Here is a 20,544-nt window from a genome sequence, read left to right on the forward strand (position 1 = left end):
TTTTAGGTAGTGTATTACTATCTCTAAATATACTTAGATCATTTTGATACCCACTTTCTTAATTTCTATTCAGATTTTATTAGCTTATTTGATATTCTCTGATAAGATTGCTTTCTTAGAGATTATGAATAACTCATATCCATGATTTATATTCTTTTTTCCTGCTAAGCTGATTTATCAGACATCAGACTAATAAACTAAGACTAAGACTAATAAACAGGGGAGTTGACTCTGTAAGCATTTTTATTTATACAGAAAATGAGAAACATTTACACATAAGATAAAAACCTGGCCCTTGATACTGATTTATAAGAACTTTAAAATTATTTACTTCTGATGACATATTAGGGTTATAGGTTTGACATATGATATATCAATAATAATATTTTATACTTGTAAAGTTTAGAATAAAACAGTTTTTGTTTTAGTTGTTAAAAATTACATTTTTATTTTGACTTGTTTACTGAATGTAGTTTTTATAGAACTAAAGAAATACACATTATATTAAGAATTATGTATATAGATATATAGATAGCTTGCTTTATCCTATAATAATTTGTAGATAATATGGTATATGTAAATTCTGGGCAAATTCTTGTAGCTTAGAGTTTCAGCACTGTCTAACTTGATCACAATGTTTTCAAAATAGGAAAGTAATCAATATTAATGGAAATGGGTTAAATATATAGAAATGAAATATATTTTATATAAAAATGTAGTATAAAGGTATATCTTGGGTTTTCTTTTGAGTATTCATTCCTGTATTTCACCTCCACCCTTACTCTACCCATACCCAATTGATTTGCTCTATATATATTCTTTTGTGCATATTCACTGAGCTTTTCATCTTTAAAAATTTTTTTTCATTCTGTTTTACAGAGTGATTATCAGCCTAGCTATGGGCGGTCTTTACGAAGGACACAACGCAAACGACAGCATACGTACCAAACACGATCCAACATAGAGCATAATTCACGAGCATCATGTCAAAATTCAGGTGTACAGGAAGACTCGGATAGCTCCTCAGAGGTTAGATATCTGCTATTATTTATGCAGTGTAATTTTTTGTTTCTCAGTTAGTATCATCACTTTGGATTTACTTTTTTTTTTTTTGCTTTGTCAATATTCCTTTCTCAATTAGATTTAATAACATGATACCATCAATGAAGTCAATATCTGAGATCTTGTAAAATCACAAAGAAGTTAATGAATATCTGATACCTAGATTCCTTTTCAAAGTTCTTTTTATCAATGAATGGCTGAAGATCTACACATCACAAAAGAAACAGCAATTTGATAAAATCTGGATTTACTTTTAAGGGTCACCTTAATAAAAAATTATTTAGATAACTTTCTTATAAGAGGATTATTCATTAATAAGGCATTTAGTAGGCAAATTTGAGCATTATGTCGAATTCCTTTAGATATCTTCTCTTATTTGTACCTAAGATATTATCTTGGTTGAGGGTATCAAACATGCCAGGAAAAGTTTGACTTTGGGGCAATGAGAAAAGAGAGTGAGAGCAAATCTGCCTAGAAATGAAAAAAAGTAAATATTAACAGAGATAACTAGTTATACAGTCCCAGAACTTGTTCACTGGGTAATCATAATATACATGTTTTCTGTTATTGTTGACTTTACTCGTCATGGAGATTACTGAATAATGATTTTTCTGAGACCTAACCCTTTTCATGGTAATGGAATAAAGACCATAGCAGTTCTTTTCTTCCTGTTCCTCTCTTCTTTAGTCCTTTGCTTTTGTTCTTTTAAACATCTGTCATTGTTAAGTGAACAATGAAGGTTTCATTACGTACTGACAATATATGGTACCCCCATTCTTCTCCCAGCATTCACAGTTCTTTAATTCTTATCAATGATATGCCTCCTTCTCTACCCCTATTGATGAAAATCTTGATCTGAAAAGAATGATCACATATTCAGGAATTGATATTGTCTTTTTAATATAATAATTGTGGTTGTGCTTTAAAAAGGTTTCCTGGTCTTAATAAATATTTATAGTAGAAATGCTTCCCCCCCAAAAAAAAATAATCCCTGAGAGATGAGGCAGTTGGTAAGAGTATATATACAATAAAATAGGCAATGTGATACTGTCTAAACTGGTGATTGTATATACAAGGGTGTTATCTATTTCCTCTACTTTGGTATGTTTGAGATCTTATATAATAAAAGGCTTATTAACTTTTTTATAGACACTAATTATACTAACTTAGTATAGGCATATAAGTATTTTTATCTTTTTTATATAAATATTTTAAAAATAATGGTTTTCTATAAGAAAATAATCTGAACAAGAGTATATTTTATATGTATATACAAACATATATATGTATATATACATGTAAGACTGAATCACTGTGTTGTATACCTGAAACTAACACAACATTGTAAATCAGCTATACTTAAATTGAAAAAAGTTTTAACAAAATTTAAGAGAGTTATATTTGGGTTTCTTAAGGAATCTACTGAACCTTTGAAATAATAATAGATGCCTCATATCAATAAGATAGTAGATGCTAGAAATCTTTAAATACTTGGTAGGCTTAGTTGTGAGTTATATACAATAATGATTATGTACATTTTAACCAGAACTTCTTTTTTGGAGGGAGGAATACAAAAAGTTTTATGAAACAAGTAGAACACACTAATTAATAATATATTAGTTAATAATAACCATAAATCTCAATTGCTGGCTCTTTCTTCCAGGAAGATGAAACAGTTGGCACAAGTGATGCTTCTATAGAGGATCCTGTTATTGAATGGCAAAGTGAAAGTTCCTCCAGGTAGTTTTAATGGTTTTGATTTGGTCAAAATTATTTGATGGTTTTAATGTGAAATTATGTACTTACAGAAATTTGGTAAATCCAGTTAAAATAGTGTTTTATAGTAGAATGAGTACTAGGTTGGAAGCCCAGAGATCTGTTGTGTTATCCTGGCTCTACCAATATCTATTTGCGCATGGAATTTAGTTCCCTCATCCCTAAAGTAAGGTTCTTTGTAAATCTAAGATTCAACATGTTGGCAGGCTATTTGTATTTATTTCAGGGTTAAAACAACTATATTTAAGCATTTTTAGGGATAAGGAGCATCTTTATTTAAAGAAGTTTTTGTGGTTTGGACAGGAATTTTGAATTTTAAGTGCTGTTATGGGAAATTAAGCATTATACTTTATCCAAGAATCATTTCGTTAAAATCACTTAGGTAATGTTTAAAATTCTATATTGATTAATTTTGTCTTTGGTTAGAACAAAATCAAACAGTGTCATTTATAATGCTGTTTGATTACAAAATAATCATCTTTCAATCATGAGGCAAAACTATTCCTTTTCTAAACTTATGTACTCATAATTTTGATTTATTTACAGTGATTCATCAAGTGAATATTCTGATTGGACAGCAGATGCTGGAATAAATTTGCAACCTCCAAAAAGGCAAACAAGACAGGCAACACAGAAAATATGCAGCAGCTCTGAGGAGGAAAATTTGAAGTCACTTGAAGAAAGGCAGAAGAAACCTAAACAGACTAGAAAGAAGGTTTGTGAGTTTACAGGGTTTTTTTGTTTTTTGTTTTTTTTCTTTTGATATTTGAATATTTGGGCTTCCCTAGTGGCTCATATAGGCTTCCCTGGTAGCTCAGCTGGCAAAGAATCCACCTGCAATGCTGGAGACCCCAGTTCAATTCCTGAGTCAGAAAGATCCCCTGGAGAAGGGATAGGCTACCCACTCCAATATTCCTGGGCTCCCCTGGTGGCTCAGACGGTAAAGAATCTACCTACACTGCAGGAGACCTGGGTTCAATCCCTGGTTTGGGAAGATCCATTGAAGGAGGGCATGGCAGCTCACTCTAGTATTCTTGCCTGGAGAATCCTCATGGACAGAGGCGCCTGGTAGGCTACAGTTCACAGGGTCACAAAGAGTCAAACTAAGCATACAGCACAGTGGCCCAGATGGTAAAGAATCTGCCTTCAGTGCAGGAGACCGGGATTTGATCCCTGGGTGGGGAAGATACCCTGGAGAAGGGAATGGCTACCCACTCCAGAATTCTTGCCTGGAGAATCCCATGGACAGAGGAGCCTGTTGAACCCCAGTCCATGGGGTCACAAAAAGTTGGGCATGACTGAACAACTAACACTTTCACTTTATTTCACTTAAATATTTAGCAATAACACTTCAGTTTTCTCTAAAAATACTATCCCATCTGAGATTTGTATATAATGACTTTGAAATGTAAAGACCTTTTGAAATTTTTCAAAAGTAGAGGCTAGAATATTTTCATTATTAAATTAAAACATATTGACAGTTTGTTAAAATGTAGTAGAGTTTTAAATAAGCTACTATAGTATGAAAGGATTATTCTTGTCAATGTTACGAGTAATACATTTCTATACATTGTTGACTTGTAAAATGGAAGGATGTTGTAAATCCTGTAGGGCTCTTATATTTCTTTGTGTTTTTATTTCACTCCAGTGATGGATTTTTCTCCACTATAATTTCATTTGAATGATATAAAAACTTAATCCACATAATTCTTTGAATACTAATTTAAATATGTATTCTGTGTGCATGCTCTAACTTCTTGCTTTAGTAGACAATTATCTTCTTGATGGTCACCATTTTATTGGCAAAAAGTTACTGTGTTACTTGTGTTTGAATTCATATGATATACTAGGGACATGAAGAGTAACATTTATGGTTTTTATATAGTATATAGTGTCATATTATCTGTCAACCAAAATTGAGCAGCATGTTACTCACTTGACTGTTTTATTGGTACAGAAGTTGTACATAATTAATTGGTAAATTAAGTGTTTAAAATGTATATATTTTGTTTTATTATAACCTGATTTTTTTTTTTTTACCATTTTCTACTTTTGATTTTTCCTGTGACTGTTCATATATTAAAGTTTATATATTTGTGAACCATATTTTAGAAAGGAGGACTAGTTTCTATGGCAGGAGAGCCCAATGAAGAATGGTTTGCCCCTCAGTGGATCTTGGATACCATACCACGACGTTCACCATTTGTCCCACAGATGGGAGATGAGGTAATTGTTTCCTATTGTAACATTTTTCTCTTGTAATCTCAAGAACACTCACTTTAATCAGTCTTAGGTTATTTATATTCTCAATTCTATTATAGTTATATATATGCCATCTTAAGTGTGCTGCTCAATTATATATTTCTTGTGTACAATGACTGAATCTTACTGATTTTTGTGTCCTTTGTAGGACCTGACACAGAGTCTTTAATTTAGTGTATGCTCAATGAACATTGAGATAAATTTATTGGTTTGTGATGCCATGAACATAATTGTCTTTGTTTTTATCTTAATTGCCACATAGTTGAATTGAGTGGTATTTTGAATCCTAATCAAGTCCTAATATTGTTTTTTTAATATTTATTTTTTATTGAAGGATAATTGCTTTATAGAATTGTGCTGATTTTTGCCAAATATTAACATGAATCAGCCATAGGTATACATATATCCCCTCCCTTTTGAACGTCCTTCCCATCTCCCTCCCCACCCCACCCCTCTAGGTTGTTACAGAACCCTGGTTTGAGTTCCATCAGTACCATCTTTCTAGATTTCATAAATATGTCTTAGTATATGATATTTGCTTTTCTCTTTCTGACTTACTTCACTTTGTATAACAGGTTCATCCTAGGTTCATCCACCTTATTAGAACTGACTCAGATTCTTTGCTTTTTATAGTTGAGTAATATTCCATTGTATATATGTACCACAGGTTCTTTATCCATTCATATGCCAGTGGACATCTAGGTTGCTTACAAGTTCTAGCTATTGTAAATAGTGCTACAGTGAACATTGGGGTGCATGTGTCTTTTTCAATTTTGGTTTCCTCAAGGTATATGCATAGTAGTGGTATTGCTGCCTCATATGGTGGTTTTATTCCTAGTTTTTAAAGGAATCTCCCTACTGTTCTCCATAGTGGCTGTACCAGTTTGCATTCCCACCAAGAGTGTAAGAGGGTTCCCTCTTCTCCACACCCTGTCTAGCACTTGTTGTTTGTAGACTTTTTGATGATGGTCATTCTGACCAGTGTGAGGTGATATCCCTTTATAGTTTTGATTTGCATTTCTCTAATAATGAGCAATGTTGAGCATCTTTTCATGTGTTTGTTATCCATCTGTATGTGTGCTTTGGAGAAATATCTGTTTAGGTCTTTTGCCCACTTTTTGATTGGATTGTTGGTTTTTCTGGTATTGAGTTATATGAGCCACTTGGATGTTTTGGAAATTAATCATTTGTCAGTTGTTTCATTTGCTATTATTTTCTCCCATTCTGAGGGTTGCCTTTTCACACTGTTTATAGTTTCTTTTGCTATGCAAAAGCTTTTAAGTTTAATTAGGTACCACTTGTTATTTTTGTTTTTCATTTCCATTACTCTAGGAGGCGAGTCATAGAGGACCTTGCTGTGATTTATGTCATAGAGTGTTCTGCCTATGTTTTCCTCTAAGAGTGTAATCATTTCTGGTCTTACATTTGGGTTTTTAATCCATTTTGAATTTATCTTTGTGTATGGTGTTAAAAAGTGTTCTAATTTCACTCGTTTACAAATAGCTGTCCAATTTTCCCAGCACCACTTACTGAAGAGGCTATCTTTGTCCCATTGTATATTCATGCCTCCTTTGTCAAAAATAAGGTACCCATAGGTGCATGGGCTTATCTCTGGGCTTTCTATCTTTGTCCGTTGGTCTGTATTTCTGTTTTTGTGCCAGTACCATACTGTCTTGATGGCTGCAGCTTTGTGGTAGTATCTGAAGTAAGGAAGGTTGATTCCTCCAGCTCCATTCTTCTTTGTTAAGATTGCTTTGGCTGTTCAGGATCTTTTGTGTTTCCATATGAATTGTGAAATTTTTTTGTTCTAGTTCTGTAAAAAATGCCATTGGTAATTTGATAGGGATCACATTGAATCTGTAGATTGCATTTGGTACTATAGTCATTTTCACAATATTGATTCTTCCAGCCCAGAAACATGGAGTATCTCTCCATCTGTTTATGTTGTCTTTGATTTCTCTCATCAGTGTCTTACAGTTTTCAGTATGCAGTTCTTTTGTCTCCTTAGGTAGGTTTATTCCTAGATATTTTATTCTTTGTGTTCCAGTGCTGAATGGGATTGATTCCTTAATTTCTCTTTCTGATTTTTCATTGTCAGTGTGTTTGAATCCTAATCAAGTCCTAATATGTTTTTTTTAAAGAAGCCGATAGTCAACCTTATAGAAAATATTATAGCAGATAATCACCCCTTTCATTGCTCGGGAGAATGTCATTTCACAAACAAGGCCTTCCTACTGAACCTATGATCGAGTAACAGCCATATTTATGATTGGTCAGTCAAAAGTTGATTTAAATTCTATACAGTGACAAAATTTGATTTTCTTGTAAAAATTATGGTAGCATTATTATATTTTGAGCCCTAGTTGACTTGTATAGTTTCTGATACATTGAATAATCATTCATTTTTGAATTTTTGAATCATTTTTGAATCATTTTTGAATCATTTTTGAATCATTAAATGTTTACCCACAGTTTTCAACTTAAGACCAATAGTAGGAATGCAATACTATCATTGTAACAAAGGAGGAGCAAAACCTTGGAAATGGTTCTAAATGTCTTGGGCCATATAACAATTTCACCAAACATTTCTATAATTGTCTTTTATAGGTACTTTGAGAGACAGCTGTGGAGTAACCTTACAATTAAGCTATTACTTGCTGACTATGTTTTGATTTTATTAAAATGTCTCCTTGCCTAAGTGTGTTTTTTTAATGTGTTGGACTTTTGAGCAATGCTTGTTTGTGTGGTTATTTTAGTAAAACGTGCTCTGAAGGAATGTTGTATGAAAAAAGTTAGAAGAGCTTTTTAGGAGCATATCCAAAATCAAGTTTCTTGTATTTATTGCCTTTTATATGGGAGCTTAAGAGAAATATTTTTGAATTAATCTTAGAACAGAATAAGGATCTGTATACTCTGTGATCTGAGACTCCTTTCTCTTTTATAGGAATGCGTTTGCCTTTCCTTCTATTTTATTAAACTTAGCACATGCTTATATGTTTCAAGATTAATGTGTATTAGGTAATGACAGTTGTTCAGGTAATCAGAAAGGTGTGTAAGTGAATCAAACAATGAAATGTGTGAATTAAAGAATGTTTTTAAAGAACTCATAAAAGCAGAAATATACTTTTTATATAATCATTCTCTTAATGACAGCATTATTTTTTTTCTTTTTTTTTTCCTTTATTTATTTATTTTTTTTCCAGTGGGTTTTGTCATACGTTGATATGAATCAGCCATAGATTTACACGTATTCCCCATCCCGATCCCCCCTCCCACCTCCCTCTCCACCCGATTCCTCTGGGTCTTCCCAGTGCACCAGGCCCGAGCACTTGTCTCATGCATCCCACCTGGGCTGGTGATCTGTTTCACCATAGATAATATACATGCTGACCAGTTCTAATGAGATGGATGAAACTGGAGCCCATTATACAGAGTGAAGTAAGCCAGAAAGATAAAGAACATTACAGCATACTAACACATATATATGGAATTTAGAAAGATGGTAACGACAACCCTATATGCAAAACAAAAAGAGACACAGAAGTACAGGACAGACTTTTGAACTCTGTGGGAGAAAATGAGGGTGGGATGTTTTGAAAGGACAGCATTATTTCTTAAATGTTAAGTCTTCATTATTTTGCCTGGAATATTCCTACCCACACATCATTACCTCTCAAAGTGCTCATTTTTCAAGGTTTAACTTAAATACCAACTTCTTCTGCGTGTTATCCCTACTTTCCATTTGCTTCCACGCCTTCTTCATGAACTTTCCCATCTAAATTATTTCTCTCATGATACCTATTACTTTCTGCTGTGCATTGTATATCTACATGTCTGTCCATATCCTTGAGGGAAAAGATTTTATTTTGATGATGTGCCTTGTACATACATATATATTTGTTCAATATTTGTTGAGTACAGAAATAAATAATAAAGGATAACTGAATAACATGCTTATCATGTTATTGGTAAGCATGGTAATGACTTTTTTTCTTAACCACTGTGGTTGTGTGCATATGTGTTAGTCATTCAGTTGTGTCTCACTCTTTGTGACCCCATGGACTATAGCCTGCCAGGCTCTTCTGTCCATGGAATTCTCCAGGCAAGAATATTGGAGTAGGTAGCCATTCCCTTTTCCAGGGCATCTTCCTGACCCAGGGATTGAACCTGAGTTTCTGGCATTGTAGGCAGATCCTTTATCATCTGACCTACCAGGGAAGCCCCTGTGTTTGTATACTAATATTTAAACCTTTAAAAATTTTACCTGTATTTTTAACTATTAGAAATTCTGACTTAGACAGTGTTGATAGATATATGTCAGAGTATTTTAGAAATCTCCATAGTATGGTATTTTTTGTGTTACTTTCTTCTATTTACCTCTACCACCACTTTAAAATTATTGTAGAAACATAAGGTTTTTTTTTTTTACTTTTTAAAAATTTTTATTGGAGTATAGTTGATGTACAATGTTGTGTTAGCTTCAAGTGTACAGCAAAGTGGATCAGTTATACATATACATATATCCACTTTTCTTGTCAGATTCTTTTTTCCATATAGGCTATTACAGAGTACTGAGTAGTATTTCCTGTGCTATACAGCAGGTTCTTATTAGTTATCTATATTATATATAGTGCTTGTATATGTCAGTCCTGATCTCCCAATTTATCCATTTCCTTCTTATCCTTGATAACCATAAGTTTGTTTTCTGTATCCATGACTTTACTTCTGTTTTATAAATAAGTTCATGTGTATCTTTTTTAGATTCCACAAATAAGTGATATGACATTTGCCTTTCTCTGTTTGACTTACTTCACTGAGTATGATCTCTAGGTTCATACATGTTGCTGCAAATGGCGTTATTTCATTCTTTTTTATAAATGATTAATATTCTGTTGTATATATGTACCACATCTTCTTAATCTATTCCACTGTTGATGGGCATTTACTTTGCTTCCATGTTCTGGCTATTGTAAGTTGTGCTGCAGTGAACATTGAGGTGCATAAAACATAAGATTTTGACTAATTTTTGACCAATTACTTAACTTCTCTGTGCCCTAGTTTCCTCAACTGTACAATGATGATAAAAGGTATCTACCTTATCGGGTTCTGAGAATAATTAATGGATATTTGTAAGGCATTTAGGATAGTACCTGAGGCATTCTTCTCTACCTCTTGTTATTAATCTTTAAAACACACCTGGCACCAGAGTGTTCTCTTCATTTGATAGGTGAGCATGTGAAAGACCAGAGTCACATGGCCTATAAAGCTAGCACCAACAGCAGTCAGGTCTCCTGACTTTTTCCCTGTCCCCAGAGTTGCCTCTGTGTAATGATTGTGAGGTGTTTGGAGTAATAATAAATCAAGGAAGTAGAGTGGGAAAAACTCCTCCAAAATATGTCTGCTGTTTGGGAGTAGCTACGTGTTCAAGAAGGGTAGAACTACTTACCTATTCTACGTGCAAGCTGATCTTTAGCTTCTCAGGTATGCCCCCAGGGGTATTTGAGGACCAATACTGTGCAAGGACCAATACTGTACAAGGCTATTCACTCTGGCATTGTTCTACCCTGGTGGGCACATGCTTGAGACAATAAGCTGTATCCAGGGTGACACTCACTTGTGAAATATTTGCTGATTGTTTAGTCAGATCTAGTATTCGTAGCTTTAAAGGAAACTAAGACTTGTGTGGTTGGGAGGTGATTCAAACCTGTCAGTAGGGTGTGAGGTTGAAAAAAGAATTATTATGGGAAGGAAACTTTTTTAATGAATTTATATGGTAGTGAATGCTGTCTTAAGAAGGCGAAAGGTTTTATCAAACACTTGGATTAATTTTTCTTTCATACCATGCCAGTTCTGATGTTAACTTTTGAAAAAGAAAAATTTTAATTTGGAAATTACTGTATTTAGTAGTAGACTGTGGTATACACTCACACGGACAGGCTTCCCTGGTGGCTCAAATGATAAAAGAATCTGCCTACAGTGCAGGAGACCCTGGTTCAATCCCTGGGTTGGAAAGATCCCCTGGAAGAGGGAATAGCTATCCACAATAACATTTTTTTTAATGATTTTTAATTGGAGAATAATTACAATATTATGGTGGTTTTTGCCATTCAACGACATGAATCAGCCACAGGTGCACATGTGTCCCACCATCCTGAACCCCCTCTCCCACCTTCCTCCTCACCCTAACCCTCTGGATTGTCCCAGAGCACCAGCTTTGAGAGCTCTGCTTGATGAATCAAAGTTGCACTGGTCATCTGTTTTACATATGGTAATATACATATTTCAATGCTATTCTATCATATCATCTCTCCCTTGCCTTCTCCCACATAGTCCAAAAGTCTATTCTTTACATCTGTGTCTTTTTTGCTGCCTAGCATATAGGATCATCATTATCATCTTTCTAAATTCCATATATGTGCATTAATATACTGTATTGGTGTTTCTCTATCTGACTTACTTCACTCTATAATAGGCTCCAGTCTCATCCACCTCATTAGAACTGACTCAAATGTGTTCTTTTTTTTAATAGCTGAGTAATATTCCATTGTGTATATGTATGTACAACTTCCTTATCCATTCGTCTGTTGATGGACATCTAGGTTGCTTCCATGTCCTAGCTATTGTAAATAGTGCTGCAATGAACATTGGGGTATGTGTGTCTCTTTCAGTTCTGGTTTCCTCAATGTGTATGCCCAGCAGTGGGATTGCTGGGTCATATGGCAGTTCTATTTCCAATTTTTTAAGGAATCTCCATACTGTTCTCCATATTGGCTATGCCAGTTTGCATCCCCACCAACAGTGTAAGAGGGTTCCCTTTTCTCCACACCTTATCCAGCATTTATTGTTTGTAGACTTTTTCATGGTGGCCATTCTGACCAGCATGAGATGATACCACATTGTGGTTTTGATTTACATTTCTCTGATAATGAGGGATGTTGAGCATCTTTTCATGTGTTTATTAGACATCTTTATGTCTTCTTTGGAGAAATGTCTGTTTAGGTCTTTTGCCCACTTTTTGATTGGATTGTTTGTTTTTCTGGTATTGAGCTGCATGAGCTGCTTGTATATTTTGGAGATTAATTCTTTGTCAGTTGTTTCATTTACTGTTTGTCCCATCCTGAAGGCTATCTTTTCACCTTGCTTATAGTTTCCTTTGTTGTGAAAAAGCTTTTAAGTTTAATTAGGTCCCATTTGTTAATTTTTGTTTTTATTTCCATAAATAAAAACACTCACCTCTGGGAGGTGAGTGATAGAGGACCTTGCTGTGATTTATGTCAGACAACATTCTGCCTATGTTTTCCTCTAAGAGTTTTATAGTTTCTGGCCTTACATTTAGATCTTTACTCCTTTTTGAGTTTATTTTTGTATATGGTGTTAGACAGTGTTCTAGTTTCATTCTTTTACACATGGTTGACTAGTTTTCCCAGCACCACTTGTTAAAGAGATTGTTTTTTTTCACCATTGTATATTTTTGTCTCCATTGTCAAAGATAAGGTGCCATAGGTGCACGGATTTCTCCCTGGACTTTCTAGTTTGTTCCATTGATCTATAGTTCTGCCTTTGTGCCAGTACCATACTGTCTTGATGACTGTATGTTTGTCATATAGTCTGAAGTCAGGAAGCTTGATTCCCCCAGTTCCATTCTTTTTTCTCAAGATTGCTTTGGCTATTCAAGGTTTTTTGTGTTTCCATACAAATTGTGAAATGATTTGTTGTAGTTCTGTGAAAAATACTATTGGTAGCTTGATAGCAATTGCATTGAAACTATAGATTGCTTTGTGTAGCATATTCATTTTCACTATATTGATTCTTCTGATCCACGAACATGGTATATTTCTCCATCTATTTGTGTCGTCTTTGATTTCTTTCATCAGTGTTTTATAGTTTTCTGTATATAGGTCTTTTGTTTCTTTAGGTAAATTTATTCCTAAGTATTTTATTCTTTTTGTTGCAATGATGAAAGGGATTGTTTCCTTTTCTCTTTCTATTTTTTTCACTCTAGTATTCTTGCCTGGAGAATTCTATGGACAGAGGAGCCTGGTGGGCTACAGACCATGGGATAGGAAAGAGTTGGACACGACTGAATAACTTTAACACACACACACACACATACTTTATATATATATATATATATATAGAGAGAGAGAGAGAGAGGGAGAGAGGGAGAGAGGGAGAGAGGGAGAGAGGGAGAGAGGGAGAGAGGGAGAGAGGGAGAGGGAGAGAGAGAGAGAGACTTCCTAGGTGGCTCAGTGGTAAAGATCTCCCCCTGTGTCAGTGCAGAAGACAAAAGAGACACAGGTTCAGTCCCCGAGTTGGGAAGATTCCCTGTAGGAGGAAATGGCAACCCACTCCAGTATTCTTGCCAGGAAGATCCCATGGAGAGAGAAGCCTGGTGGGCTACAGTCCATGGGGTTGGAGAGAGAAGCCTGGTGGGCTACAATCCATGGGGTAGCAAAAGAGTCAGACAAGACTTAGCGACTAAACAGCAACAACAAATGTGTGTGTTCACACACATACTTAGGCTCACTATTAAGATGTTGATGTTTTAGAATGTCAATTATAGTTTGAAATATATTATTTTAAAAGATGACTGCTTTTGTGTACATTTGTCATTAGTCTGTTTCTTCAGAAATTTATGGAGGAGGACTGTGTTTTTGGGCTTCCCTGATAGCTCAGTTGGTAAAGAATCCACCTGCAATGCAGGAGACCCCGGTTCAATTCCTGGGTCAGGAAGATCCCCTGGAGAAGGGATAGGCTACCCACTCCAGTATTCTTGGGCTTCTCTGGTGGCTCAGCTGGTAAGCAATACACCTGAAATGTAGGAGACCTGGGTTTGATCCCTGAGTTTGGAGAAGGGAAAGGCTACCCACTCCAGTATTCTAGCCTAAAGAATTCCATGAACTGTATAGTCCATGGGGTTTCAAAGAGTTGGGCACGACTGAGCAACTTTCACTTTCTCTCTGTTTTTATTATGCAGTGCTTATTGCAGGGCTGCATAGGCATAAGTACTGAATGAACATTATTTGAGAACTTTATTGTATATTTTTTCAAAATTATATTTTTTGTTAATAGAAGAGGACATTTGTGGGAATATATTGGGATGTATAGAGTGGTTAAATGGGATGCTGCTGTTTAATAACTCATTCTTTTTTGTTTTAGCTTATATATTTTAGGCAAGGACATGAAGCTTATGTACGGGCTGTAAGAAAATCAAAAACGTACAGCGTTAATTTACAAAAACAGCCATGGAATAAAATGGATCTCAGGGTAAGTTTGTCAAATTAATAAGCTATGCACTTGAAGTATCTTGGAATTAAGTTACTTTCCTGTATGCTTATTCTCAGTTTCTGGATATTTCAGTGTTGATTATATGTACAGGATAAGGTGATGTACCATACTCATGTATAGCTGAATGTTGTGGGCCGCATTTTGTTTCCTGGAATTTGTATGCCATCTGTTTTCTTGATTATTTGACCTAATTTCCTTCAAGCTTCAGGTTCTCTGGTGTATACCATATACTTGGAGCAGTGCAGTAGTTCCATGGTGTGGGTATTTTCCTTAGCATCTTTGTAGTTTCTGGAGGCTCTATAAATTGACTGCATGTGTGGACCACAGACACCCTCAAGATTCTGGCAGCTTTAGGATATAGTAAATATCATAAATCCTAAGAAACTTGTAACTTTGCGGTTATTGTTGTTCTGTCACCCAGTTGTGTCCAACTCTTTGCGACCTCATGGACGATGGCAGCATGCCAGGGCTCTCTACCCTCACCATCTCCCAAACTTTGCCCAAGTTCATGTCCATTGTATTGGTGATACCATCCAACCATCTCATCCTCTGATGCCCTCTTTTCATTCTGCTCTTGATCTTTCCCAGCATCAGGGACTTTTCCAGTGAGACAGCTATTCACATCAGATGACCAAAATAGTGGAATTTCAACTTCAGCATCAGTACTTCCAATGAGTATTCAGGGTTGATTTCCCTTAATATTGACTGGTTTTATCTCCTCACTGTCCATGGGACTCTCAGGAGTAGTTTGAAGGCATCAATTCTTTGGTGCTCCACCTTCTTTTTAGTCCAGCTCTCATAACTGTACATGACCACTGGGAAGATCATAGCCTTGACTGTACGGACCTTTGTCAGCAGAGTAATGTCTCTGCTTTTCAACATACTGTCTAGGTTTGTCATAGCTTTCCTGTCAAGAAGCAAATTTCTTCTGATTTCATGGCTGCAGTCATCATCTGCAATCATTTTAGAACTCAAGAAGGGGGAAATCTGTCACTACTTCCACCTTTCCCCTATATTTGCCATGAAGTAATGGGGCTGGATACTATGCTCTTAGTTTTTTTAATATTTAGTTTTAAGCCAGCTCTTTTACTCTCCTCATTCACCCTCATCAAGAGGCTCATTAGTTTCTCTTCACTTTCTGCCATTAGAGTGGTATCATCTGCATATCTGAAGTTGTTGATGTTTCTCCCGCCCATCTTGATTCCAGCTTGTAACTCATCCGGCCTGGTATTTCTCATGATGTGCTCAGCATATAGATTATGCCAAGAGGGTAACAGCAGACAGCCCTGTTGTACTCCTTTCTCAATCTTGAACCTATCAGTTGTTCCATACAGGGTTCTGATTGTTGCTTCTTGACACGCATACAGGTTTCTCAGGAGACAGGTAAGATGGTTTGGTATTCCCATCTCTTTAAGAGCTTTCCACAGTTAATTATGATCCACACAGTCAAAAGCTTTGACATAGTCACTGAAACAGAGGTAGATTTTTTTTTTGTAATTCCCTGACTTTCTCTATAATCCAGTGAATGTTGGCAATTTGGTCTCTGGTTCCTCTTCCTTTTCTAAATCCAGCTTGGACATCTGGAAGTTCTTGGTTCACATAATGCTGAAGCCTAGCTTGCAAGATTTTAAGCATGACCTTACTGGTATGGGAGATGAGTGCAATTGTCCAATGATTAGCACATTCTTTAGTTGTTTTGTAATGATGCTTAACAGGAAGGATAGAAGAGAGAATGTGTGCATTTATTGAAATAAAGATTTAGGCACTTCTAAAAATTGTATTAAGGCTATAAGGTGCCAAAATATCAAGTGAGCTTTACATAATCATCTCCTGGGAAATAGGGGTGCTACCATTTATTGTGAAATGGGTGAAAAATAAGATTTTATTTTTAGAATTATAGGAATGGATAAACTGTATGTTTTCTTTCTTTTTTTTTTTTTTTTTGGCTTTTATACATTTATACTTGACACCTGACCACACTTTCAGTTACCATAATACCTTCTCTCCAGGTTTAAAAAATAGTATGCTGATTTCTGTAACAAAGCTTTTTTTCATACAAAAATCAAATAATGGCCAACAAGTCACAACAGTGCAATAGGTAGAAAATAAAACACCACATTAACAAAGTGCTGAAATAAATACTAACAGGAGGAGAGGACGCGCCCTCATGGGGTGTTTCTGTCACCGGGATGTGTGGGGTTTGTCTTCATAGCCCAGAGGCCACAGCCTCATGGAGCCACATCCTCGGACTGAGTGGCATTGGACCCAGTGCCTACAAGTTGGACGCCTTGGGTCATCAAGGTTGTGGTGGGGTCAGGACCACACTGACTCCCAAGGAAGGCCATTTCCTAGTGCTCAGCCTGGCCTACTGGGCATTCAGCAGCAGTTCACTGAGCCTATGTGATTTCTTATTTTAAATTCTAACCCTGTGGTTATAGGAAATTTTAGAAGTCAACTTACTTGTGGTATAAGACCCTGGACTTAGGCATCGGATCTGAATTTCAATCCCAGCTCTGCTATATACAAGTGTGTAACTCTAAAAACATCACTGTACCCACGAGGCCCTGTTTTGTCATCATTAAGTGTGACTAATAACAGTGTTTAAGGATGGTATTTAAAATAATATTGTAGCACTCAAAATTGTATGTCCTTTCCCCAAACATATACATAACATGTCCACCTGCCTAATTACAGACTGTATTTCTGCTAGAGGAATGATTTTTTTAGTAGAGTTATCAATAGAATTTAATATTATTGACAAGATAGGGCCACAATGGGCAGCTCCACAGAACACAAATAAGACAATCCCAAGAGTGTAAAATTGTAGTAGACAGGTTAATATTTTCTAACCTCATCCTCTCCCTCAGCCCTATGCACTGCAACTTCCTCATAATCCTTCTCAAAGGCAGCCATGTCCTCATGGGCCTCAGAAAACTCTTCTTTCTCCATGTCCTCACCCACATACCAGTGAACAAAGGCAAGCTTGGCATACATCAGGTCAAATTTGTGATCCAGGTGAGCCCAGGCCTCAGCATGCACAAAGCTCGCTGTACTTTGGCTTGGTCTCCACCAGGTAGCACAGTGGGAGACTGGTAATTAATGCCAACTTTGAATCCAGTGGGGCACCAGTCCACAAACTGGATGCTGCACTTGGTCTTGATGGTGGTAGTGGTGGCACTGACATCTTTTGGAATCATGTCGCCACGGTACAACAGGCAGCAAGCCATGTATTTACCTTGGTGAGGGTTACATTTCACCATCTGGTAGGCTGGTTCAAAGCAAGCATTGGTGATCTCTGCTACAGAAAGCTGTTCATTTTAGGCTTTCTCACCAGAGATGGCAGAAGCATAAGTGGCTAGAAGGAAGTGGATGCAGGGATAGTGTACTATCCCTGGTCTGTAATTCTGTCAGATCTACATTCAGGGCTCCATCAGATCTCAGGGAACTAATGATGGAAGACACTACTTGTTGGCTTATGAGACAATTAATACTAGTGTAGATTGGGTGCTCAATATCAGGGTTTCTACGACAGATGTCATAGACAGCCTCATTGTTTACCATGAAGATACAGAGTGCTCCAGGGTGGTGTGGTTGGTGAGGGTGGAGTTGTAGGGTTGAACTATAGCTGTGGAAACCTGGGAGCTGGGTAAATGGAGAACTCCAGCATGGACTTCTTGCCATAATTGACAGAGAGAGGTTCCAGTGGCAGGAAGGTAAACCCAGAACCAGTTCCCCTACCAAAGCTGTGGAAAAGCAAGAAGCCCTAAAGACCTTGCATTGGTCAGCCAGTTTCTGAATTCAGTCCAAGACGAGGTCAATGATCTTCTTGCCAAACATGTAGTAACTGCGAATATAGTTATTGTCAGCATCTTCCTTGCCTTGATGAGCTTCTTTGAGTGGAAGAACTGGTGGTAGGTGCCAGTACCAGCTTCATCAGTGACCGTGGGTTCTAGGTCTACAAACACTTCCTGGGCACATGCTTGCCAGTGTCTGTCTCACTGAACAAGGTGTTGAAGGAGTCTTTTCCTCCCCCAGTGGTTTTATCACTTGACATCTGGCCATCAGGCTAGATGCCATGTTAAAATCAGTAGAGCTCCCAAAAGGCATTGCCAGTCTGGACACCAGCCTGGCCAATGTGGATTAAGATGCACTCACACATGAATGAAACTTGTAGGGTTCTGTGGGACTTGAGGAGGTGAGGGATCGGCCACAAAGATTTCACACCAACAGACTACCAAGGAGTCCAAGGGAGAAGTAGTGACTAGAGGAGTGATTCTTAACCAGCAGAAAACTTAACTCTCCAGAGGAAAACCTGGGGAGTTTGTTCAAAATACATATGACTGAGCTTTACCCTAGACATAGTGAACTCAGTTCCATAGTAGTATGGTTTAGGAACATGAATTTTAAAAAGATTACCAAGGGCATTCTTCTGCTTATCCTTGGTTTAGAGCCATGCACTAAACTACAAATTGCTGTTAAGGGGTCAAAAGCCATGTCTTATTACCTTTAACACTTAGTGGAATGCCTCAAATCTGGTGGGTATTCAGATAATTTTAAAATTTAATATTTTTAAAATAAAATTTATCAGATAATTTTAAAAATTTTAATGGAGTATAGTTGATTTACAATGTGTTTCAGATAATTTTTAAATTGTTCAAATAATAATGAAATAATATGTGAATATTAGGCAATTATTTATATTGAAATTAATAATTTTTTGGTATTCTCATGAATAGGAACAAGAGTTTGTTAAGATTGTAGGAATCAAATATGAGGTTGGACCACCTACACTATGCTGCTTGAAGCTTGCATTTCTGGACCCCATTTCAGGCAAAATGACTGGAGAATCTTTTTCCATTAAGTGAGTATCTATGCTGGATTGTGTGTGTGTGTGTGTGTGTGTTTTAATTCCTAACATGTTTCTTGATGGTAAAGAAAACATGACAGCACTACGGGCTTTAGTGTTTTAAAGACCATGGTTTAATGTTTAATTCTTGTTTTGTTTTTCCACTTAATAGGGTCACAAAGAGTCAGACATGACTGAAGCGACTTAGCATGCACACTGTATATACATACATATATATATATACACACACACACACACATATATATATATCTCAACTGAAATAAAAACATACAACATGAGACCTATGGGTTTCAGTTTTATTTGGGAGCTTGCTGAGGACTATAGTCTGAGAGATAGCCTTAGACATCTCTGATAAGATGTTCTCAAGAGGTAGCAGGGGCAGAGCCAGGGTATATTTGAATTTTTTTTGGCTGGGGAATACATATAGTTGAGCATACATCTTGCTAGTTATTGGTAGTCATGAGGATCAGATATCTCGGTGATTTTAGTCTTCTATATATGGAAAGATGCAAGAGTCCAGGGTCATTGAAATTCTTCCTTACATATGCATCTTGAGAGTCCATATACCCAAAACACAGAATGCTTCATCTTGAATTCCTTTCAGGGTGAGCTGTTCAGGTGAACAACTACAGTGGCTCATGACTTGATTCTTTTATTGGGATAGCCCGAGTTCTTTTGGTTTTTTTCCATAAGATGACTCTCGTTGTCTTTAACTTCATTCAGAACAGTTTTGCAACCTAACAGCTGTCATATCAGTGAGCATTAAACAAACAAAAAAATCAAACATGAATTTTTGTGTAGCCGTTGTAATATTGAAGATGGAAGAAAAAGAGGAACATTTTTGGCATATGATACTTTATTGTTTCAAGAAAGGTAAAAACAACTGAGACGCAAAAAAAAAATGTGTGCAATATATGGAGAAGGTGCTGTGATTGATCAAACGTATCAAATGTGGTTTGCGAAGTTTTGTTCTGAAGATTTCTTGCTGGACAATGCTCTATGGTCGGGTAGATGAGTTGAAGTTGATAGTGATCAAATTCAGACATTAAATTGAGGACAATCAAAGTTATACCACACAGGAAATAGCCAACATTCTCAAAATATCCAAATCAAGTGTTGAAAATTGTTTGCACCAGCTTGGTAATGTTAATCACTCTGATGTTTGGGTTCCACTTAAGTGAAAAAACCTTCTTGACTGTATTTCTGCGTGTGATTCTCTACTGAAACAAAGAAAAAATATTCCGTTTTTAAAACAAATTAGGACAGATGATGAAAAGTGGATAGTGTAC

General features: G+C 36.3%; 1 protein-coding gene and 1 pseudogene across 1 annotated transcript in view; one reads left to right on the forward strand and one right to left on the reverse strand.

The window, feature by feature from the left end:
* The window catches only part of BRWD3 (bromodomain and WD repeat domain containing 3), a 136,278-nt gene that overhangs the window by 80,388 nt on the left and 35,346 nt on the right, over nucleotides 1–20,544 (forward strand). The window contains exons 21-26 of the mRNA XM_043895502.1: nucleotides 880–1,029; nucleotides 2,726–2,802; nucleotides 3,385–3,553; nucleotides 4,951–5,064; nucleotides 14,260–14,367; nucleotides 19,125–19,249. Of these exons, the coding sequence (XP_043751437.1) occupies nucleotides 880–1,029; nucleotides 2,726–2,802; nucleotides 3,385–3,553; nucleotides 4,951–5,064; nucleotides 14,260–14,367; nucleotides 19,125–19,249 (743 nt within the window). The remainder of the gene's footprint in view (nucleotides 1–879; nucleotides 1,030–2,725; nucleotides 2,803–3,384; nucleotides 3,554–4,950; nucleotides 5,065–14,259; nucleotides 14,368–19,124; nucleotides 19,250–20,544) is intronic.
* On the reverse strand, nucleotides 17,224–18,547 carry LOC122689247 (annotated as a pseudogene).

Source organism: Cervus elaphus, chromosome X, assembly GCF_910594005.1.
Source record: "Cervus elaphus chromosome X, mCerEla1.1, whole genome shotgun sequence".
Classification (NCBI taxonomy): domain Eukaryota; kingdom Metazoa; phylum Chordata; class Mammalia; order Artiodactyla; family Cervidae; genus Cervus; species Cervus elaphus.